Source organism: Salmo salar, chromosome ssa03, assembly GCF_905237065.1.
Source record: "Salmo salar chromosome ssa03, Ssal_v3.1, whole genome shotgun sequence".
NCBI lineage: Eukaryota > Metazoa > Chordata > Actinopteri > Salmoniformes > Salmonidae > Salmo > Salmo salar.
The window spans coordinates 84,241,905-84,266,388 of NC_059444.1; the positions used below are offsets into that span (position 1 = coordinate 84,241,905).

The following is a 24,484-nucleotide window of genomic DNA, read 5'->3' on the forward strand; positions in this document are numbered from 1 at the left end:
TGTTGGGGTGGGGGACAGTGTGTGTGTGTTGGGTGGGACAGTGTGTGTGTGTTGGTTTGAGGGTGGGGGACAGTGTGTGTGTGTTGGTTTGGGGTTGGGGGACAGTGTGAGTGTGTTGGTTTGGGGTGGGGGGACAGGTGTGTGTGTGTGTTGGTTTGGGGGTGGGGGACAGTGTGTGTGTGTGGTGTGTGTGTTGGTTTGGGGGTGGGGGACAGTGTGTGTGTTGTTTTGGGGGTGGGGGACAGTGTGTGTGTTGGTTTGGGGGTGGGGGACAGTGTGTGTGTTGGTTTGGGGGTGGGGGACAGTGTGTGTGTGTGTGTGTGTGTTGGTTTGAGGGTGGGGGACTGTGTGTGTGTGTTGGTTTGGGGGTGGGGGACAGTGTGTGTGTGTGTGTGTTGGTTTGGGGGTGGGGGACAGTGTGTGTGTGTGTGTGTGTGTGTGTGTTGGTTTGGGGGTGGGGGACAGTGTGTGTGTGTTGGTTTGGGGGTGGGGGACAGTGTGTGTGTGTTGGTTTGGGGGTGGGGGACAGTGTGTTTGTGTTGGTTTGGGGGTGGGGGACAGTGTGTGTGTTGGTTTGGGGGTGGGGGGACAGTGTGTGTGTGTGTGTGTTGGTTTGGGGTGGGGGGACAGTGTGTGTGTGTGTGTGTGTGTGTGTTGGTTTGGGGGTGGGGGACAGTGTGTGTGTTGGTTTGGGTGGGGGCAGTGTGTGTGTTGGTTTGGGGGTGGGGGACAGTGTGTGTGTGTTGGTTTGGGGGTGGGGGACAGTGTGTGTGTGTTGGTTTGGGGGTGGGGGACAGTGTGTGTGTGTTGGTTTGGGGGTGGGGGACAGTGTGTGTGTGTTGGTTTGGGGGACAGTGTGTGTGTGTTGGTTTGGGGGTGGGGACAGTGTGTGTGTGTTGGTTTGGGGGTGGGGGACAGTGTGTGTGTGTGTTTGTGTTGGTTTGGGGGTGGAGGACAGTGTGTGTGTGTTGGTTTGGGGGTGGGGGACAGTGTGTGTTTGTGTTGGTTTGGGGTGGGGACAGTGTGTGTGTGTTGGTTTGGGGGTGGGGGACAGTGTGTGTGGTGTTGTGTTGGTTTGGGGTGGGGGGACAGTGTGTGTGTGTTGGTTTGGGGGTGGGGGACAGTGTGTGTGTGTTGGTTTGGGGTGGGGGACAGTGTGTGTGTGTTGGTTTGGGGGTGGGGGACAGTGTGTGTGTTGGTTTGGGGTGGGGACAGTGTGTGTGTTGGTTTGGGGTGGGGGACAGTGTGTGTGTGTTGGTTTGAGGGTGGGGGGACAGTGTGTGTGTGTGTGTTGGTTTGGGGGTGGGGGGACAGTGTGTGTGTGTGTTGGTTTGGGGGTGGGGGACAGTGTGTGTGTGTTGGTTTGAGGGTGGGGGACTGTGTGTGTGTTGGTTTGGGGTGGGGGACAGTGTGTGTGTGTGTTTGGGGTGGGGACAGTGTGTGTGTGTTGGGGTGGGGGACAGTGTGTGTGTGTTGGTTTGGGGTGGGGGGACAGTGTGTGTGTGTTGGTTTGGGGGTGGGGGACAGTGTGTGTGTGTTGGTTTGGGGGTGGGGGACAGTGTGTGTGTGTGTTGGTTTGGGGGTGGGGGACAGTGTGTGTGTTGGGTGTGTGTGTTGGTTTTGGGGGTGGGGGACAGTGTGTGTGTTGGTTTGGGGGTGGGGGACAGTGTGTGTGTTGGTTTGGGGGTGGGGACAGTGTGTGTGTGTGGTTTGGGGGTGGGGGACAGTGTGTGTGTGTGTTGGTTTGGGGGTGGGGACAGTGTGTGTGTGTTGGTTTGGGGGTGGGGGACAGTGTGTGTGTGTTGGTTTGGGGTGGGGGGACAGTGTGTGTGTGTTGGTTTGGGGTGGGGACAGTGTGTGTGTGTGTGTGTTGGTTTGGGGGTGGGGGACAGTGTGTGTGTGTTGGTTTGGGGGTGGGGGACAGGTGTGTGTGTGTTGGTTTGGGGGTGGGGGACAGTGTGTGTGTGTTGGTTTGGGGTGGGGGACAGTGTGTGTGTTGGTTTGGGGTGGGGACAGTGTGTGTGTGTTGGTTTGGGGGTGGGGACAGTGTGTGTGTTGGTTTGGGGTGGGGGACAGTGTGTGTGTGTGTGTGTGGTTTGGGGTGGGGGGACAGTGTGTGTGTGTGTGTGTTGGTTTGGGGTGGGGGACAGTGTGTGTGTGTGTTGGTTTGGGGGTGGGGGACAGTGTGTGTGTGTGTGTGTGTGTGTTGGGGTGGGGGACAGTGTGTGTGTGTGTTGGTTTGGGGGTGGGGGACAGTGTGTGTGTGTGTTGGTTTGGGGGTGGGGGACAGTGTGTGTGTGTTGGTTTGGGGTGGGGGACAGTGTGTGTGTGTTGGTTTGGGGGTGGGGGACAGTGTGTGTGTGTTGGTTTGGGGGTGGGGGACAGTTGTGTGTGTGTGTTGGTTTGGGGTGGGGGACAGTGTGTGTGTTGGTTTGGGGGTGGGGGACAGTGTGTGTGTGTTGGTTTGGGGTGGGGGACAGTGTGTGTGTGTTGGTTTGGGGGTGGGGGACAGTGTGTGTGTTGGTTTGGGGGTGGGGGACATGTGTGTGTGTTGGTTTGGGGGTGGGGACAGTGTGTTGTGTGTGTGTGTGTGTTGGTTTGGGGTTGGGGGACAGTGTGTGTGTGTTGGTTTGGGGGTGGGGGACGTGTGTGTGTGTGTGTGTTGGTTTGGGGGTGGGGACAGTGTGTGTGTGTGTTGGTTTGGGGTGGGGACTGAGTGTGTGTGTTGGTTTGGGGGTGGGGACAGTGTGTGTGTGTGTGTGTGTGTGTTTGGGGTGTGGGGACAGTGTGTGTGTGTGTGTTGGTTTGGGGGTGTGGGGACAGTGTGTGTGTGTTGGTTTGGGGGGTGGGGACTGTGTGTGTGTGTGTGTGTGTTGGTTTGGGGGTGGGGGACTGTGTGTGTGTGTGTGTGTTGGTTTGGGGGTGGGGGACTGTGTGTGTGTGTTGGGTTGAGGGTGGGGGACTGTGTGTGTGTTGGTTTGGGGTTGGGGGACAGTGTGTTTGTGTTGGTTTGGGGGTGGGGGGACAGTGTGAGTGTGTGTGTTGGGGTGGGGGACAGTGTGTGTGTGTTGGGGTGGGGGACAGTGTGTGTGTGTTGGGGTGGGGGACAGTGTGTGTGTGTTGGTTTGAGGGTGGGGGACTGTGTGTGTGTGTGTGTTGGGGTGGGGGACAGTGTGTGTGTGTTGGGGTGGGGGACAGTGTGTGTGTGTTGGTTTGAGGGTGGGGGACAGTGTGTGTGTGTTGGTTTGGGGTTGGGGGACAGTGTGAGTGTGTTGGTTTGGGGGTGGGGGACAGTGTGTGTGTGTGTGTTGGTTTGGGGGTGGGGGACAGGTGTGTGTGTGGGTGTGTGTGTTGGTTTGGGGTGGGGGACAGTGTGTGTGTTGTTTTGGGGTGGGGGACAGTGTGTGTGTTGGTTTGGGGTGTGGGGACAGTGTGTGTGTTGGTTTGGGGGTGGGGGACAGTGTGTGTGTGTGTGTGTGTTTGGGGGGTGGGGACAGTGTGTGTGTGTTGGTTTGGGGGTGGGGGACAGTGTGTGTGTGTGGTTTGTGGGGGTGGGGACAGTGTGTGTGTGTTGGTTTGGGGGTGGGGACAGTGTGTGTGTGTGTGTGTGTTGGTTTGGGGTGGGGGACAGTGTGTGTGTGTGTTGGTTTGGGGGTGGGGACAGTGGTGTGTGTGTTGGTTTGGGGGTGGGGGACATGTGTGGTGTGTGGTGTGTGTGTTGGTTTGGGGGTGGGGACAGTGTGTGTGTTGGTTGGGGGTGGGGACAGTGTGTGTGTGTGTGTGTTGGTTTGGGGGTGGGGGACAGTGTGTGTGTGTGTGTGTGGTTTGGGGGTGGGGGACAGTGTGTGTGTGTGTGGTTTGGGGGTGGGGACAGTGTGTGTGTGTGTGGTTTGGGGGTGGGGGACAGTGTGTGTGTGTGTGTGTGTGTTGGTTTGGGGTGGGGACAGTGTGTGTGTGTGTGTTGGTTTGGGGGTGGGGGACAGTGGTGTGTGTGTTGGTTTGGGGTGGGGGACAGTGTGTGTGTGTTGGTTTGGGGGTGGGGGACTGTGTGTGTGTGTGTGTGTTGGTTTGGGGTGGGGACTGTGTGTGTGTGTGTGTTGGTTTGGGGTGGGGGACTGTGTGTGTGTGTTGGGTTGAGGGTGGGGACGTGTGTGTGTGTTGGTTTGGGGTTGGGGGACAGTGTGTTTGTGTTGGTTTGGGGGTGGGGACAGTGTGTGTGTGTGTGGTTTGGGGTGGGGGACAGTGTGTGTGTGTTGGGGTGGGGGACAGGTGTGTGTGTTGGTTTGGGGTGGGGGGACAGTGTGTGTGTGTGGTTTTGGGGTGTGTGTGTTGGTTTGGGGGTGGGGGACAGTGTGTGTGTGTGTTGGTTTGGGGGTGGGGGACAGTGTGTGTGTGTGTGTTGGTTTGGGGGTGGGGGACAGTGTGTGTGTTGGTTTGGGGGTGGGGGACAGTGTGTGTGTTGGTTTGGGGGTGGGGGACAGTGTGTGTGTGTTGGTTTGGGGGTGGGGGACAGTGTGTGTGTGTGTTGGTTTGGGGGTGGGGGACAGTGTGTGTGTGTTGGTTTGGGGTGGGGGACAGTGTGTGTGTGTTGGTTTGGGGTGGGGGGACAGTGTGTGTGTGTTGGTTTGGGGGTGGGGGACAGTGTGTGTGTGTTGGTTTGGGGGTGGGGGACAGTGTGTGTGTGTTGGTTTGGGGGTGGGGACAGTGTGTGTGTGTTGGTTTGGGGGTGGGGACAGTGTGTGTGTGTTGGTTTGGGGGTGGGGACAGTGTGTGTGTGTGTTGGTTTGGGGGTGGGGGACAGTGTGTGTGTGTTGGTTTGGGGTGGGGGACAGTGTGTGTGTGTTGGTTTGGGGGGTGGGGGACAGTGTGTGTGTTGGTTTGGGGTGGGGGACAGTGTGTGTGTGTTGGTTTGGGGGTGGGGGACAGTGTGTGTGTGTTGGTTTGGGGGTGGGGGACAGTGTGTGTGTGTTGGTTTGGGGGTGGGGGACAGTGTGTGTGTGTTGGTTTGGGGGTGGGGGGACAGTGTGTGTGTGTTGGTTTGGGGTGGGGACAGTGTGTGTGTGGGGGCGTGTGTGTGTGTTGGTTTGGGGGTGGGGACAGTGTGTGTGTGTTGGTTTGGGGTGGGGACAGTGTGTGTGTGTTGGTTTGGGGTGGGGACAGTGTGTGTGTTGGTTTGGGGGTGGGGACAGTGTGTGTGTGTTGGTTTGGGGGTGGGGGACAGTGTGTGTGTTGGTTTGGGGTGGGGACAGTGTGTGTGTGTTGGTTTGGGGTGGGGACAGTGTGTGTGTGTGTTGGTTTGGGGGTGGGGGACAGTGTGTGTGTGTTGGTTTGGGGGTGGGGGACAGTGTGTGTGTGTTGGTTTGGGGTGGGGACAGTGTGTGTGTGGTTTGGGGTGGGGACAGTGTGTGTGTGTTGGTTTGGGGTGGGGGACAGTGTGTGTGTGTTGGTTTGGGGGTGGGGGACAGTGTGTGTGTGTTGGTTTGGGGGTGGGGACAGTGTGTGTGTGTTGGTTTGGGGTGGGGGACAGTGTGTGTGTTGGTTTGGGTGGGGGACAGGTGTGTGTGTTGGTTTGGGGGTGGGGGACAGTGTGTGTGTGTTGGTTTGGGGGTGGGGACAGTGTGTGTGTTGGTTTGGGGTGGGGGACAGTGTGTGTGTGTTGGTTTGGGGTGGGGACAGTGTGTGTGTGTTGGTTTGGGGTGGGGACAGTGTGTGTGTGTTGGTTTGGGGGTGGGGGACAGTGTGTGTGTGTTGGTTTGGGGTGGGGGGACAGTGTGTGTGTGTTGGTTTGGGGTGGGGGACAGTGTGTGTGTTGGTTTGGGGTGGGGACAGTGTGTGTGTGTTGGTTTGGGGGTGGGGACATGTGTGTGTGTGTGTTGGTTTGGGGGTGGGGGACAGTGTGTGTGTGTTGGTTTGGGGGTGGGGACAGTGTGTGTGTGTTGGTTTGGGGGTGGGGGACAGTGTGTGTGTTGGTTTGGGGGTGGGGACAGTGTGTGTGTTGGTTTGGGGGTGGGGACAGTGTGTGTGTGTTGGTTTGGGGTGGGGGACAGTGTGTGTGTGTTGGTTTGGGGGTGGGGACAGTGTGTGTGTGTTGGTTTGGGGGTGGGGGACATGTGTGTGTGTGTTGGTTTGGGGGTGGGGACAGTGTGTGTGTGTGTGTTGGTTTGGGGGTGGGGACAGTGTGTGTGTGTTGGTTTGGGGTGGGGACAGTGTGTGTGTGTTGGTTTGGGGGTGGGGGACAGTGTGTGTGTGTGTTGGTTTGGGGGTGGGGGACAGTGTGTGTGTGTGTTGGTTTGGGGTGGGGACAGTGTGTGTGTGTTGGTTTGGGGTGGGGGGACAGTGTGTGTGTTGGTTTGGGGGTGGGGGACAGTGTGTGTGTTGGTTTGGGGGTGGGGGACAGTGTGTGTGGTTGGTTTGGGGGTGGGGACAGTGTGTGTGTTGGTTTGGGGGGGTGGGGACAGTGTGTGTGTGTTGGTTTGGGGGTGGGGACAGGGTGTGTGTGTGTGTGTGTGTTGGTTTGGGGTGGGGACAGTGTGTGTGTGTTGGTTTGGGGGTGGGGGACAGTGTGTGTGTGTGTGTTGGTTTGGGGGTGGGGGACAGTGTGTGTGTGTGTTGGTTTGGGGGTGGGGACAGTGTGTGTGTTGTGTGTGTGTGTGTGTGTGTGTGTGTGTGTGTGTGTGTGTGTGTGTGTGTGTTGGTTTGGGGTTGGGGACAGTGTGTGTGTGTTGGTTTGGGGTTGGGGACAGTGTGTGTGTGTTGGTTTGGGGGTGGGGGACTGTGTGTGTGTGTGTGTGTGTTGGTTTGGGGGTGGGGGACGTGTGTGTGTGTGTGTGTTGGTTTGGGGGTGGGGGACTGTGTGTGTGTGTTGGGTTGAGGGTGGGGGACTGTGTGTGTGTTGGTTTGGGGTTGGGGGACAGTGTGTTTGTGTTGGTTTGGGGGTGGGGGACAGTGTGAGTGTGTGTGTTGGGGTGGGGGACAGTGTGTGTGTGTGTGGTTGGGGGGTGGGGACAGTGTGTGTGTGTTGGGGTGGGGGACAGTGTGTGTGTGTTGGTTTGAGGGTGGGGGACTGTGTGTGTGTGTGTGTTGGGGTGGGGACAGTGTGTGTGTGTTGGGGTGGGGGACAGTGTGTGTGTGTTGGTTTGGGGTGGGGGACAGTGTGTGTGTGTTGGTTTGGGGGTGGGGGACAGTGTGTGTGTGTTGGTTTGGGGGTGGGGGGACAGTGTGTGTGTGTGTGTTGGTTTGGGGGTGGGGGACAGTGTGTGTGTGTGGGTGTGTGTGTTGGTTTGGGGGTGGGGACAGTGTGTGTGTGTGTTGGTTTGGGGTGGGGGACAGTGTGTGTGTTGGTTTTGGGGTGGGGGACAGTGTGTGTGTGTTGGTTTGGGGGTGGGGGGACAGTGTGTGTGTGTTGGTTTGGGGGTGGGGACAGTGTGTGTGTGTGTGTGTTGGTTTGGGGGTGGGGGACTGTGTGTGTGTGTTGGTTTGGGGGTGGGGACATGTGTGTGTGTGTGTTGGTTTGGGGGTGGGGGACAGTGTGTGTGTGTGTTGGGTGGTGTGTGTGTGTGTTGGTTTGGGGTGGGGACAGTGTGTGTGTGTTGGTTTGGGGGTGGGGGACAGTGTGTGTGTGTTGGTTTGGGGGTGGGGGACAGTGTGTGTGTGTGTGTGTGTTGGTTTGGGGTGGGGGACAGTGTGTGTGTGTGGTGGTTTGGGGGTGGGGACAGTGTGTGTGTGTTGGTTTGGGGGTGGGGGACAGTGTGTGTGTGTGTTGGTTGGGGTGGGGACAGTGTGTGTGTTGGTTTGGGGGTGGGGGACAGTGTGTGTGTGTGTGTGTTGGTTTGGGGGTGGGGGACAGTGTGTGTGTGTTGGTTTGGGGTGGGGGACAGTGTGTGTGTGTTGGTTTGGGGGTGGGGACAGTGTGTGTGTGTTGGTTTGGGGTGGGGGACAGGTGTGTGTGTGTTGGTTTGGGGTGGGGACAGTGTGTGTGTGTTGGTTTGGGGGTGGGGACAGTGTGTGTGTGTTGGTTTGGGGTGGGGGACAGTGTGTGTGTTGGTTTGGGGGTGGGGACAGTGTGTGTGTGTGTGTGTGTGTGTGTGGTGGGTGGGGACAGTGTGTGTGTGTGTGTGTGTTGGTTTGGGGTGGGGACAGTGTGTGTGTGTGTTGGTTTGGGGGTGGGGACAGTGTGTGTGTGTGTTGGTTTGGGGGTGGGGGACAGTGTGTGTGTGTGTGGTGGTTTGGGGGTGGGGACAGTGTGTGTGTGTTGGTTTGGGGGTGGGGGACAGTGTGTGTGTGTTGGTTTGGGGGTGGGGGACAGTGTGTGTGTGTTGGTTTGGGGGTGGGGGACAGTGTGTGTGTTGGTTTGGGGGTGGGGGACAGTGTGTGTGTTGGTTTGGGGGTGGGGGACAGTGTGTGTGTGTTTGGTTTGGGGTGGGGGGACAGTGTGTGTGTGTTGGTTTGGGGGTGGGGGACAGTGTGTGTGTGTTGGTTTGGGGGTGGGGGACAGTGTGTGTGTGTGTTGGTTTGGGGGTGGGGGACATGTGTGTGTGTTGGTTTGGGGGTGGGGGACAGTGTGTGTGTGTGTGGTTTGGGGGTGGGGACAGTGTGTGTGTTGGTTTGGGGGTGGGGACAGTGTGTGTGTGTGTGGTGTGTGGGTGTGGGTGTGTGTGTGTGTTGGTTTGGGGGTGGGGACAGTGTGTGTGTGTTGGTTTGGGGTTGGGGGACAGTGTGTGTGTGTTGGTTTGGGGGTGGGGGACGTGTGTGTGTGTGTGTGTGTTGGTTTGGGGGTGGGGACTGTGTGTGTGTGTGTGTGTTGGTTTGGGGGTGGGGGACTGTGTGTGTGTGTTGGGTTGAGGGTGGGGGACTGTGTGTGTGTTGGTTTGGGGTTGGGGGACAGTGTGTTTGTGTTGGTTTGGGGGTGGGGACAGTGTGAGTGTGTGTGTTTGGGGTGGGGGACAGTGTGTGTGTGTTGGGGTGGGGGACAGTGTGTGTGTGTTTGGGGTGGGGGGACAGTGTGTGTGTGTTGGTTTGAGGGTGGGGGACTGTGTGTGTGTGTGTGTTGGGGTGGGGGACAGTGTGTGTGTTGGTTTGGGGTGGGGGACAGTGTGTGTGTGTTGGTTTGGGGTGGGGGACAGTGTGTGTGTGTTGGTTTGGGGGTGGGGGACAGTGTGTGTGTGTTGGTTTGGGGGTGGGGGACAGTGTGTGTGTGTGTGTTGGTTTGGGGGTGGGGACAGTGTGTGTGTGTGGGTGTGTGTGTTGGTTTGGGGGTGGGGGGACAGTGTGTGTGTGTTGGTTTGGGGGTGGGGGACAGTGTGTGTGTTGGTTTGGGGGTGGGGGACAGTGTGTGTGTGTTGGTTTGGGGGTGGGGGACAGTGTGTGTGTGTTGGTTTGGGGTGGGGGACAGTGTGGTGTGTGTGTGTTGGTTTGGGGGTGGGGGACAGTGTGTGTGTGTTGGTTTGGGGGTGGGGGCAGTGTGTGTGTTGGTTTGGGGGTGGGGGACATGTGTGTGTGTTGGTTTGGGGGTGGGGGACAGTGTGTGTGTGTTGGTTTGGGGGTGGGGACAGGTGTGTGTGTTGGTTTGGGGGGTGGGGGACAGTGTGTGTGTGTTGGTTTGGGGGTGGGGGACAGTGTGTGTGTGTTGGTTTGGGGGTGGGGGACAGTGTGTGTGTGTTGGTTTGGGGTGGGGACAGTGTGTGTGTGTTGGTTTGGGGGTGGGGGACAGTGTGTGTGTGTGGGGTGGGGACAGTGTGTGTGTGTTGGTTTGGGGGTGGGGGACAGTGTGTGTGTGTTGGTTTGGGGGTGGGGGACAGTGTGTGTGTGTGTTGGTTTGGGGGTGGGGGACAGTGTGTGTGTGTTGGTTTGGGGGTGGGGGACAGTGTGTGTGTGTTGGTTTGGGGTGGGGGACAGTGTGTGTGTGTTGGGGTGGGGGACAGTGTGTGTGTTGGTTTGGGGGTGGGGGACAGTGTGTGTGTGTGTTGGTTTGGGGGTGGGGACAGTGTGTGTGTGTGGGTGTGTGGTGGTTTGGGGGTGGGGGACAGTGTGTGTGTGTTGGTTTGGGGGTGGGGGACAGTGTGTGTGTTGGTTTGGGGGTGGGGGACAGTGTGTGTGTGTTGGTTTGGGGGTGGGGGACAGTGTGTGTGTGTGTTGGTTTGGGGGTGGGGGACAGTGTGTGTGTTGGGAGTGTGTGTGTTGGTTTGGGGGTGGGGGACAGTGTGTGTGTGTGTGTGTTGGTTTGGGGGTGGGGGACAGTGTGTGTGTGTGTGTGTGTGTTGGTTTGGGGGTGGGGGACAGTGGTGTGTGTGTGTTGGTTTGGGGGTGGGGACAGTGTGTGTGTGTGTTGGTTTGGGGTGGGGGACAGTGTGTGTGTGTTGGTTTGGGGTGGGGGACAGTGGTGTGTGTGTTGGTTTGGGGTGGGGGGACAGTGTGTGTGTGTTGGTTTGGGGGTGGGGGACATGTGTGTGTGTGTTGGTTTGGGGGTGGGGGACAGTGTGTGTGTGTGTTGGTTTGGGGGTGGGGGACATGTGTGTGTGTTGGTTTGGGGTGGGGGACAGTGTGTGTGTGTTGGTTTGGGGGTGGGGGACAGGTGTGTGTGTTGGTTTGGGGTGGGGGACAGTGTGTGTGTGTGTGTGTGTGTGTGTTGGGGTGGGGACAGGTGTGTGTGTGTGTTGGTTTGGGGGTGGGGGACATGTGTGTGTGTGTGTTGGTTTGGGGTGGGGGACAGTGTGTGTGTGTGTTGGTTTGGGGTGGGGGACAGTGTGTGTGTGTTGGTTTGGGGGTGGGGGACAGTGTGTGTGTGTGTTGGTTTGGGGGTGGGGGACAGTGTGTGTGTGTGTTGGTTTGGGGGTGGGGGGACAGTGTGTGTGTGTTGGTTTGGGGGTGGGGGGACAGTGTGTGTGTGTGTTGGTTTGGGGGTGGGGGACAGTGTGTGTGTGTGTTGGTTTGGGGGTGGGGGACTGTGTGTGTGTGTGTGTGTGTGTTGGTTTGGGGTGGGGGACAGGTGTGTGTGTGTTGGTTTGAGGGTGGGGACAGGTGTGTGTGTGTTGGTTTGAGGGTGGGGGACAGTGTGTGTGTGTTGGTTTGGGGGTGGGGGACAGTGTGTGTGTGTTGGTTTGGGGGTGGAGGACAGGTGTGTGTGTGTTGGTTTGGGGTGGGGGACTAGTGTGAGTGTGTTGGTTTGGGGGTGGAGGACAGTGTGAGTGTGTTGGTTTGGGGGTGGAGGACAGTGTGTGTGTGTTGGTTTGGGGGTGGAGGACAGTGTGTGTGTGTTGGTTTGGGGGTGGAGGACAGTGTGTGTGTGTTGGTTTGGGGGTGGAGGACAGTGTGTGTGTGTTGGTTTGGGGTGGGGGACAGTGTGTGTGTGTTGGTTTGGGGGTGGAGGACAGTGTGTGTGTGTTGGTTTGGGGGTGGAGGACAGTGTGAGTGTGTTGGTTTGAGGGTGGGGGACAGTGTGTGTGTGTTGGTTTGGGGGTGGGGGACAGTGTGTGTGTGTTGGTTTGAGGGTGGGGGACAGTGTGTGTGTGTTGGTTTGGGGGTGGGGGACAGTGTGTGTGTGTGTCTGGACTTTTGTGGCTGAAATTTCTTCACAGATCATACTACAGGAGGCCGTCTATTGTTCACATACAAAATAATTAATCTGGTGTGTGTAAGGCACTTGCAGGTCAGAGAGCCCTTTTCTTGCTATATTTGTTGTTCTCCTTCTCCCTCTATAGATATATCTTGTCCTATAGTGTACACTACCCTTTCTCTCTCTAGAGATATATCTTGTCCTATAGTGTTACACTACTCCTTCTCTCTCTATAGATATATCTTGTCCTATAGTGTACACTACTCCTTCTCTCTCTATAGATATATCTTGTCCTATAGTGTTACACTACTCCTTCTCTCTCTAGAGATATATCTTGTCCTATAGTGTACACTACTCCTTCTCTCTCTATAGATATATCTTGTCCTATAGTGTTACACTACCCTTTCTCTCTCTAGAGATATATCTTGTCCTATAGTGTACACTACTCCTTCTCTCTCTAGAGATATATCTTGTCCTATAGTGTACACTACTCCTTCTCTCTATAGAGATATATCTTGTCCTATAGTGTACACTACTCCTTCTCTCTCTATAGATATATCTTGTCCTATAGTGTTACACTACTCCTTCTCTCTCTAGAGATATATCTTGTCCTATAGTGTACACTACTCCTTCTCTCTCTATAGATATATCTTGTCCTATAGTGTTACACTACTCCTTCTCTCTCTATAGATATATCTTGTCCTATAGTGTTACACTACTCCTTCTCTCTCTATAGATATATCTTGTCCTATAGTGTTACACTACTCCTTCTCTCTCTAGAGATATATCTTGTCCTATAGTGTACACTACTCCTTCTCTCTCTAGAGATATATCTTGTCCTATAGTGTACACTACTCCTTCTCTCTCTATAGATATATCTTGTCCTATAGTGTACACTACTCCTTCTCCCTCTATAGATATATCTTGTCCTATAGTGTACACTACCCTTTCTCTCTCTATAGATATATCTTGTCCTATAGTGTACACTACTCCTTCTCCCTCTATAGATATATCTTGTCCTATAGTGTACACTACCCTTTCTCTCTCTAGAGATATATCTTGTCCTATAGTGTACACTACTCCTTCTCTCTCTAGAGATATATCTTGTCCTATAGTGTACACTACTCCTTCTCTCTATAGAGATATATCTTGTCCTATAGTGTACACTACTCCTTCTCTCTCTAGAGATATATCTTGTCCTATAGTGTACAATCCTCCTTCTCTCTCTATAGATATATCTTGTCCTATAGTGTACACTACCCTTTCTCTCTCTAGAGATATATCTTGTCCTATAGTGTACACTACTCCTTCTCCCTCTAGAGATATATCTTGTCCTATAGTGTACACTACTCCTTCTCTCTCTAGAGATATATCTTGTCCTATAGTGTACACTACTCCTTCTCTCTCTAGAGATATATCTTGTCCTATAGTGTACACTACTCCTTCTCCCTCTAGAGATATATCTTGTCCTATAGTGTACACTACTCCTTCTCTCTCTAGAGATATATCTTGTCCTATAGTGTACACTACTCCTTCTCCCTCTAGAGATATATCTTGTCCTATAGTGTACACTACTCCTTCTCCCTCTAGAGATATATCTTGTCCTATAGTGTACACTACTCCTTCTCCCTCTAGAGATATATCTTGTCCTATAGTGTACACTACTCCTTCTCTCCCTCTATAGATATATCTTGTCCTATAGTGTACACTACCCTTTCTCTCTCTATAGATATATCTTGTCCTATAGTGTACACTACTCCTTCTCCCTCTAGAGATATATCTTGTCCTATAGTGTACACTTCTCCTTCTCTCTCTAGAGATATATCTTGTCCTATAGTGTACACTACCCTTTCTCTCTCTAGAGATATATCTTGTCCTATAGTGTACACTACTCCTTCTCTCTCTATAGATATATCTTGTCCTATAGTGTACACTACCCTTTCTCTCTCTAGAGATATATCTTGTCCTATAGTGTACACTACTCCTTCTCTCTCTAGAGATATATCTTGTCCTATAGTGTACACTACCCTTTCTCTCTCTAGAGATATATCTTGTCCTATAGTGTACACTACTCCTTCTCTCTCTAGAGATATATCTTGTCCTATAGTGTACACTACTCCTTCTCTCTCTATAGATATATCTTGTCCTATAGTGTACACTACTCCTTCTCTCTCTATAGATATATCTTGTCCTATAGTGTACACTACTCCTTCTCTCTCTATAGATATATCTTGTCCTATAGTGTACACTACTCCTTCTCTCTCTATAGATATATCTTGTCCTATAGTGTACACTACCCTTCTCTCTCTATAGATATATCTTGTCCTATAGTGTACACTACTCCTTCTCTCTATAGAGATATATCTTGTCCTATAGTGTACAATCCTCCTTCTCTCTCTATAGATATATCTTGTCCTATAGTGTTACACTACTCCTTCTCCCTCTAGAGATATATCTTGTCCTATAGTGTACACTTCTCCTTCTCTCTCTAGAGATATATCTTGTCCTATAGTGTACACTACTCCTTCTCTCTCTATAGATATATCTTGTCCTATAGTGTACACTACTCCTTCTCTCTCTAGAGATATATCTTGTCCTATAGTGTACACTACTCCTTCTCTCTCTAGAGATATATCTTGTCCTATAGTGTACACTACTCCTTCTCTCTCTAGAGATATATCTTGTCCTATAGTGTACACTACTCCTTCTCTCTCTATAGATATATCTTGTCCTATAGTGTACACTACTCCTTCTCTCTCTATAGATATATCTTGTCCTATAGTGTACACTACTCCTTCTCTCTCTAGAGATATATCTTGTCCTATAGTGTACACTACTCCTTCTCTCTCTAGAGATATATCTTGTCCTATAGTGTACACTACCCTTTCTCTCTATAGATATATCTTGTCCTATAGTGTACACTACTCCTTCTCTCTATAGAGATATATCTTGTCCTATAGTGTACACTACTCCTTCTCTCTCTAGAGATATATCTTGTCCTATAGTGTACACTACTCCTTCTCTCTCTAGAGATATATCTTGTCCTATAGTGTACACTACTCCTTCTCTCTCTAGAGACATAGCTCATGAATGTCAAGATATTACTGAGTACAAACACATTCCCTCTTGCCCCCTCCCTCTCTCTCCCTCTTGCCCCCTCCCTCTCTCTCCCTCTTGCCCCCTCCCTCTCTCTCCCTCTTGCCCCCTCCCTCTCTCTCCCTCTTGCCCCTCTCCCTCCACTTCCCTCCCCATCACTTCTCCCTCAAATCCCTTCCTACACCCCCCTTCTATCTCTCCCCCTCCAGCGGGGGCAATAAGAGGAAGCTGAGTGCGGCTGTGGCTCTGATTGGTGGACCCCCGGTCATCTTCCTGGACGAGCCGTCCACTGGCATGGACCCGGTTGCTAGGCGACTGCTGTGGGACGCCGTGACGCGCACCCGAGAGTCTGGAAAGGCCATCATCATCACTTCTCACAGGTGAGCATAGCACACACACACACCATCCTCTTCATCACCGTCCTCCACCTTCCAGTACAGTCATTACTGTGTCACAGAAAGGAACAGAGTGACTCAGAGAATAAAATAGATGCTGTCGTGCTTGGATTATCTTTCTCCCTCTCCTCTTTTGTTCCACTGTTCTTCCCCTTCTCTCTCTCTCTGCTGTAGTATGGAGGAATGCGAGGCTCTGTGTACCCGGCTGGCTGTGATGGTGAACGGTCAGTTTAAGTGTCTGGGCAGTCCCCAGCACCTGAAGAGTAAGTTTGGCAGTGGCTACACACTACTGGCTAAAGTACGAGTGGACAAGGAGGTGGAGGATAGCGACCTGCAACTCTTCAAGGACTTCATCGAGAGCACCTTCCCAGGTCAGAGAGACACACACACTCTGAGTCAGACTCATGAACATACACGGGTGCACACACACAAACAAACTTATACAGGCGCGTAGTGTACACACACACACACACACACACACACACACACACACGTAGACATGCACAAACACTCACGCGCACGTATGCACACAGACACACACGCACGCACGCACCCCACCCCCTGAGGCTGGTTCAAAGATAATCCAAGATGTTTGACTGTCAATGGTTTAGGGCAGTACTTCCTAAACTTTTTATAGTCCCTTACCGCTTCAAACATTCAACCTCCAGCTGCGTACCCCCTCTAGCATCAGGGTCAGCGCACAATCAAATGTTGTTCTTTTGACATCATTGTAAGCCTGCTACACACACTATACAATACATTTATTAAACATAAGAATGAGTGTGAGTTTTTGTCACAACCCGGCTCATGGGAAGTGACAAAGAGCTCTTAAAGGACCAGGGCACAAATAATAATAATCAATAATTGTGCTCTTTATTTAGCCATCTTACATATACAACTTTTTGTTCATTGAAAATTGTGAATAACTCACCACAGGTTAATGAGATGTATGTGCTTGAAAGGATGCACATAACTCTGCAATGTTGGGTTGTGGAGAGAGTCTCAGTCTTAAATGATTTTCCACATGCAGTCTGTGCCTGTATTTAGTTTTCATGCTAGTGAGGGCTGAGAATCCACTCTCACATAGATACGTGGTTGTAAAGGGCATCAGTGTCTTAACAGCTGATTTGCCAAGGCAAGAAACTCTGAGCACAGCCCTATCCAGAAATCTGGCAGTGGCTTCTGATTAAATTACATTTTCACAGAACCGCTTGTTTGAATTTCAATGAGGCTCTCTTGTTGAGATATCGGTAAGTGGACTGGAGGCAGGGCATGAAAGGGATAACGAATCCAGGTGTTTGTGTCATCCGTTTCGGGAAAGTACCTGCGTAATTGCGCGCCCAACTCACTCAGGTGCTTCGCTATATCACATTTGACATCGTCCGTAAGCTTGAGTTCATTTGCACACAAAAAATCATACAATGATGGAAAGACCGGTGTGTTGTCCTTGTTAATGCAGACAGAGAAGAGCTCCAACTTCTTAATCATAGCCTCAATGTTGTCCCGCACTTTGATAGTTGCGGAGAGTCCCTGTAATCCTAGATTCAGATCATTCAGGCGAGAAAAAACATCACCCAGATAGGCCAGTCATGTGAGAAACTCGTCATCATGCAAGCAATCAGACAAGTGAAAATTATGGTCAGTAAAGAGAACTTTAAGCTCGTCTTTCAATTAAAAAAACATGTCAATACTTTGCCCCTTGATAACCAGCGCACTTCTGTATGTTGTAAAAGCGTTACATGGTCGCTGCCCATATCATTGCATAATGCAGTAGATACACGAGAGTTCAGGGGCCTTGCTTTAACGAAGTTAACCATTTTCACTGTAGTGTCCAAAACGTCTTTCAAGCTGTCAGTTATTCCCTTGGCAGCAAGAGCCTCTTGGTGGATGCTGCACTGTACCCAAGTGGCGTCGGGAGCAACTCCTTGCACGCGCGTCACCACTCCACTATGTCTCCCTGTCATGGCTTTTGCTCCATCAGTACAGATACCAACACATCTTGACCACAAAGTCCATTAGATGTCACAAAGCTGTCCAGCACTTTAAACATATCCTCTCCTGTTGTCCTGGTTTCAAGAAGAGTATGTCTTCCTTAATTGACCCCCCATAAACGTAACGGACATATACCAGGAGCTGTGCCAGGCCCGAAACGTCTGTTGACTCATCCAGCTGTAACACATAGAATTCACTGGCACATCTCCTGCCATGTCACTGATGCGTCGTGAAACAGTGTTGTTTGATGAAGACATTGTCTGTACAGTTTTTTTGGCCTTTTCCCCCAGCATTGTCCCAGCCATATCCGCAGCAGCAGGAAGAATGAAATCCTCCACAATAGTCTGGGGCTTGCTTGTCCTAGCCACTCGGTAGCTCATCATGTAAGACGCTTCTAGCCCCTTCTTATTAATGGTATCGGTTGCTTTTATACATGTCTTACTACTCAAAAGTCATCTATTCTAGCTCAAAAAACTCCCGTGGCTTATTTTTCAAGTTTCGTTTCTAAATGTCTGCGCAAGAGTGAAGATTTCCCGAGAGGTTAATGTGATTGGATGTTAATTATTTGACTAGGCTGCCTGTATTTGACATTGTGTTTTTGTTTTGATGAACACTAGATGGTTTAATTTTATTTTTGGCAGTGAAACGAGGCTACGCCTACCCCAGTTTGGGAATACCTGGTTTAGGGGGTTGGTCTAACATGACATCACTTCCTTCTCTCCACAGGAAGTCTACTAACAGATGAACACCAGGGCATGGTGCACTACCACTTAACTGACAAGACTCTCTCCTGGGCACAGGTAACTATCTCTCTTTCTCTTTCTCAGCCGGTCCCTATTCACTCCCTAACCCTTTTCCTTGGCCCTAACCTGTCAGCCAACCTGTCTTTTAGACTGTGTAAGAGCACCATCTAGTGGAGACCTAACCTGCCAGCCAATCTGTCTTTTAGACTGTAATAGCACCATCTAGTGGAGACCTTTACCTGTCAGCCAACCTGTCTTTTCGACTGTAATAACACCATCTAGTGGAGACCTTTACCTGTCAGCCAACCTGTCTTTTAGACTGTGTAAGAGCACCATCTAGTGGAGACCTAACCTGCCAGCCAACCTGTCTTTTAGACTGTAATAGCACCATCTAGTGGAGACCTTTACCTGTCAGCTAACCTGTCTTTTCGACTGTAATAACACCATCTAGTGGAGACCTTTACCTGTCAGCCAACCTGTCTTTTAGACTGTAATAACACCATCTAGTGGAGACCTTTACCTGTCAGCCAACCTGTCTTTTAGACTGTAATAACACCATCTAGTGGAGACCTTTACCTGTCAGCCAACCTGTCTTTTAGACTGTAATAACACCATCTAGTGGAGACCTTTACCTGTCAGCCAACCTGTCTTTTAGACTGTAATAACACCATCTAGTGGAGACCTTTACCTGTCAGCCAACCTGTCTTTTAGACTGTAATAACACCATCTAGTGGAGACCTTTACCTGTCAGCCAACCTGTCTTTTAGACTGTAATAACACCATCTAGTGGAGCCCTTTACCTGTCAGCCAACCTGTCTTTTAGACTGTAATAACACCATCTAGTGGAGCCCTTTACCTGTCAGCCAACCTGTCTTTTAGACTGTAATAACACCATCTAGTGGAGACCTTTACCTGTCAGCCAACCTGTCTTTTAGACTGTAATAACACCATCTAGTGGAGACCTTTACCTGTCAGCCAACCTGTCTTTTAGACTGTAATAACACCATCTAGTGGAGACCTTTACCTGTCAGCCAACCTGTCTTTTAGACTGTAATAACACCATCTAGTGGAGACCTTTACCTGTCAGCCAACCTGTCTTTTAGACTGTAATAACACCATCTAGTGGAGACCTTTACCTGTCAGCCAACCTGTCTTTTAGACTGTAATAACACCATCTAGTGGAGACCTTTACCTGTCAGCCAACCTGTCTTTTAGACTGTAATAACACCATCTAGTGGAGACCTTTACCTGTCAGCCAACCTGTCTTTTAGACTGTAATAACACCATCTAGTGGAGACCTTTACCTGTCAGCCAACCTGTCTTTTAGACTGTAATAACACCATCTAGTGGAGACCTTTACCTGTCAGCCAACCTGTCTTTTAGACTGTAATAACACCATCTAGTGGAGACCTTTACCTGTCAGCCAACCTGTCTTTTAGACTGTAATAACACCATCTAGTGGAGACCTTTACCTGTCAGCCAACCTGTCTTTTAGACTGTAATAACACCATCTAGTGGAGACCTTTACCTGTCAGCCAACCTGTCTTTTAGACTGTAATAACACCATCTAGTGGAGACCTTTACCTGTCAGCCAACCTGTCTTTTAGACTGTAATAACACCATCTAGTGGAGACCTTTACCTGTCAGCCAACCTGTCTTTTAGACTGTAATAACACCATCTAGTGGAGACCTTTACCTGTCAGCCAACCTGTCTTTTAGACTGTAATAACACCATCTAGTGGAGACCTTTACCTGTCAGCCAACCTGTCTTTTAGACTGTAATAACACCATCTAGTGGAGACCTTTACCTGTCAGCCAACCTGTCTTTTAGACTGTAATAACACCATCTAGTGGAGACCTTTACCTGTCAGCCAACCTGTCTTTTAGACTGTAATAACACCATCTAGTGGAGACCTTTACCTGTCAGCCAACCTGTCTTTTAGACTGTAATAACACCATCTAGTGGAGACCTTTACCTGTCAGCCAACCTGTCTTTTAGACTGTAATAACACCATCTAGTGGAGACCTTTACCTGTCAGCCAACCTGTCTTTTAGACTGTAATAACACCATCTAGTGGAGCCCTTTACCTGTCAGCCAACCTGTCTTTTAGACTGTAATAACACCATCTAGTGGAGCCCTTTACCTGTCAGCCAACCTGTCTTTTAGACTGTAATAACACCATCTAGTGGAGACCTTTACCTGTCAGCCAACCTGTCTTTTAGACTGTAATAACACCATCTAGTGGAGACCTTTACCTGTCAGCCAACCTGTCTTTTAGACTGTAATAACACCATCTAGTGGAGACCTTTACCTGTCAGCCAACCTGTCTTTTAGACTGTAATAACACCATCTAGTGGAGACCTTTACCTGTCAGCCAACCTGTCTTTTAGACTGTAATAACACCATCTAGTGGAGACCTTTACCTGTCAGCTAACCTGTCTTTTAGACTGTAATAACACCATCTAGTGGAGACCTTTACCTGTCAGCCAACCTGTCTTTTAGACTGTAATAACACCATCTAGTGGAGCCCTTTACCTGTCAGCCAACCTGTCTTTTAGACTGTAATAACACCATCTAGTGGAGACCTTTACCTGTCAGCCAACCTGTCTTTTAGACTGTAATAACACCATCTAGTGGAGACCTTTACCTGTCAGCCAACCTGTCTTTTAGACTGTAATAACACCATCTAGTGGAGACCTTTACCTGTCAGCCAACCTGTCTTTTAGACTGTAATAACACCATCTAGTGGAGCCCTTTACCTGTCAGCCAACCTGTCTTTTAGACTGTGTAAGAGCAATATCTAGTGGAGGAAGAATGTAATGACTCTTGGCACTAAGTGTATTTGCCTTCGATTTGTATCTGACTACTCCACACTATTGAAGTTGTCAGATACAGCTTTTGATTTCAGGCTAAGCACTGACTCACCCTCTTATTTCCCTCTTTCTCTCCCCTCTCTTCATCCCCCCATCCTCCCCAAGGTGTTTGGCACCTTGGAGGCAGCCAAAGAGAAGTACAACATCGACGACTACGCTGTGAGCCAGATCTCCCTGGAACAGGTGTTCCTCAGCTTCGCCCAGTTCCAGCACTGCAGCAGGAAATAGATGGCGCGAGGTGGAAGAAGAGGGGGAGCTCCATCTCTCTGTTTCTCTCTTTTTCTGTCTGTCCATCCGTCGTGTGTATCTCTCCACTCTGTGTGGATGACCTGTGTACATGGACTCGACTATGTGACGCGCCACTGAGCTATGATCAGGTCTTGATCTACACACACAGACAGACACTGTGCAGTGATGGAGCAGAGGTTGACTCCATGGACACCCGGACTTCAACGTGGCCATGTAACCCCAGCTCCCTCTAACCCCGCTGGGCTTGGACCGCCAACCAGACTGGACCCGTTGATCCAAGCCTGGGTCTTAACCATCAACCACTCCTTTCTCTTCTGTTCAATCAGTTTGTGTGTTGAACATTTAGGTCAGTCCAGAGGCAAGGTTAGGGTTAGGGAGTTCGGTTTTGGGGGTGGGGGGGGGGGCTGCTATACGACCAAGTAAGGAATCTCAGATGTTACCCCTTTTTTGTCTTTGACGTTTAAATACCATGTAAACAACTGGATACCACTGGATATGAGTGGTCTGCTCTGTACAATACAACTCAGCCTTGTGAATGTGTGACAGGCAGGGTTGTGAATGTGTGATAGACCTTTTTGTGAACTTGTATGCAGCTTTCTTTTTTATGTATAATTTTTGTCTCCTCATATGATTCTTACTGTGACCCTAAACAATTGTGCACAGTGGGTATTGTTCGTCACTGACATGATTTGAAATGTACAATGAGGCACTTCAAGTGAGGCAATTGTCAAACAAATCAACACATTTTTTTTTCTTTATTAATGTAAATGCCATGCTAATTCCATGCCAGGGTAAATGCTATGCTCTAACGTTTGCTCATCCTTTTTGGTCGGATGTAAATTATGTAATAGATTCATGGTACTGAAGCCACTTCCTGTAGGAAATCATTAGATTGGTTTGCAGAAATGTTGCAGGAACATTAGCTAACAATTCCATGTTTGAATGAACAACAACCCCTCTGCACTGCATTGCATGGCACACAAAAAGCCTGCTAGATATTGAGATGCCCTCAGACCATCATTGAAATTCCTAATTGCAAGATTCAGAAAGAAAAAACGTCTTGAAGGATTTGGGCATGTTGGACTGTGTGGTTTCTATCCTTAGCATGGTGTCCACTGACTGAAGCACAACTTCCCTTTCTAAGGGCTACAGTAAGTTTGATGCCGTGTCATAGTTACAGAATCACTATATCCACCTGCTGAGGTACAGATATGTTATTTGACTTTAAGGGATAGGTCAATGACCTTGTGAAATCGCTGAACTATCCCTTTGTGAGGTGTTTTTTGGTTGGTTTACCCACACTAATTTAACTGCAGCTTAAGCATTTCATGTTAACTTCATTTGTTTGTGTGCTGTCCCTTTACTGCTGTCAATTATACTACTACAGTACTACAATGTTATTCCTGAAGGCTGAAACAAAATGATGTTTTTGCTTATCAATGTGTAGATGATTTACAGCTATGGACCAATGCACTGTTACGTCCTCTTAATATAGAGTTTAGAGTACTTTACTATAGAGTAACACACCGTCCAGTCAACAAATCAGTCACTTTTTTCCGTCCATTGGCAGTTTTTTTCCCATTTGCAAACCCTTAATGTAATTGAAAGAAGAGGTTGAATGAGAATGTGAGGTTTAAAGACAATAGCTTCCACAAGAATGAAAGTATTTCTGTCCAGACAGAGAATTCCTGCTTCTTGTCCCAGCATTCCATTTATACATGTTTTTGCTTTGTGGAAAATGTTTAGGCCTAGTCCAATATTTAGTCCCCTTGTCTAGACATGCTAAGTCTCCTATGTTCTCCCAATGCTACACTGGTTGATGTGGTTATGTATCTAAACTATCAACAGTAGTCATGGGAGCATAGTGTAAACGTCTTAAAGGGATAGCTGATTTTGTTGTTGATGTTTTCACATAAAGTAAACTGTCCTTTTTAAAAGAATGTTTCTGAAGATGGTTAACTTATCAATGCAACTGACTGTAAAACAGCCTCACACAAGGACCATGAAGGATCAACTCTGCCCCCCCCCCCCCACCCCCCACCGATAGCTCACTCAATCTAACCAGTTGACTTTTTTTTAAGCACTTTTGAAGTAAACCTCCGCAACAATGGCTGTTTCTGGGATGGTTGAACTTAAGCACTGCGTAGGATAGTTGACAAACTGATAGGCAAGTGGTTACAGACTTAAATAGAGGCTGATGTTCATGTTTGGAAGACAAAAAATAGGGCTCTGTCCTGACAAATGATGTTTTTGTTACGTTTCTAAATATCATAGATGCCAGTTCATCTATATGGACATGTCTTACAGCTACATCTCATTTTGAGTTAAGTAAAAGAGAACTTGAAAACATTGTGATGATGATGCATATGATTAGGATAAAATACAATGTATCATATTTAAAAAAGGGAATCTTAATCATTGTACTCGTATGTACTGTATCATGGAACTAACCTTGTCTACTGTATAATTACTGCTATTATTTTTAAATTAAATTTGCTGTATGCAAATTGAAACAAAAACTAGTATTCCTTTACTTTAGAAACACCACACTCCCATTATACATGATCAATGATGAGGTATTTCTAATAATAAGCCAGCTGTTCTACAAATGTATAAAACTGGACCAGCTGGACACAGCCAGTAGTACACTGTGGTCATATACCGTTAACACCTATATGCTTTGTTTGTGAATCAGAGCATGACCTGTGTTTATCCCCTCATTAGTTACAACCCAGTTTTTCTCTGGTGTTTTCAGAGGGGAAGGCACAGAAACCCTCAGCAGTTACAACCCAGTTTTTCTCTGGTGTTTTCAGAGGGGAAGGCACAGAAACCCTCAGCAGTTACAACCCAGTTTTTCTCTGGTGTTTTCAGAGGGGAAGGCACAGAAACCCTCAGCAGTTACAACCCAGTTTTTCTCTGGTGTTTTCAGAGGGGAAGGCACAGAAACCCTCAGCAGTTACAACCCAGTTTTTCTCTGGTGTTTTCAGAGGGGAAGGCACAGAAACCCTCAGCAGTTACAACCCAGTTTTTCTCTGGTGTTTTCAGTGGGAAAGGCACAGAAACTTTGATGATGGACAGAAATCTTGCAGGACCAGTTATTTGACCTCCCTATTCCCTGCTGTATTGCCAGATTAGCATATATGTCATACAACCTGGAACCTATGGGCTGGTTTCCCAGTCTAGGACTATGCTAAATCTGTCTGGGAAACCTTTATTGGGCTGGGGTTATTCTTTCACTCCCCTGAATGGAAAAGTAGGGGTTGGTCAAAGACATTCATATTACCAGGAAGCATGGAGAAAAGTATTTTATAGTTAGTGTCTGTTCATGTTCACAATCTGCTAACTGCTTCTTCAGAAAGTGTGAAACACAATCAGACCTAAAATACAATCGAGGTTGAACTGTATTCCTACTTCTTCTTATTCAGTTTTGTGATTACATTTAATCAGTAAATTCTCTGTTGCTCAGTATAGGCGGATTACAGTATGAGATAATGACAGATAATGATATCTACGTGATATCCGTGTTCTACATTCTGTTGAGGCTGTTCCGTTATGTTGAAAAATATGGTCAGCCTATACAGTGC

At 49.8% G+C, this 24,484-nt stretch overlaps 1 protein-coding gene across 2 annotated transcripts in view; it reads left to right on the forward strand.

The window, feature by feature from the left end:
• LOC106593499 (phospholipid-transporting ATPase ABCA3) overlaps nt 1-21,298 on the forward strand; it is a 112,316-nt gene extending 91,018 nt beyond the window's left edge. For both annotated transcript variants that reach the window (XM_045715660.1, XM_045715661.1), the window contains exons 28-31: nt 14,857-15,027; nt 15,217-15,413; nt 17,761-17,834; nt 20,757-21,298. In XM_045715660.1, the coding sequence (XP_045571616.1) occupies nt 14,857-15,027; nt 15,217-15,413; nt 17,761-17,834; nt 20,757-20,879 (565 nt within the window). In that variant the 3' untranslated portion in view covers nt 20,880-21,298. The remainder of the gene's footprint in view (nt 1-14,856; nt 15,028-15,216; nt 15,414-17,760; nt 17,835-20,756) is intronic.
• Nucleotides 21,299-24,484: the final 3,186 nt, after the last annotated feature.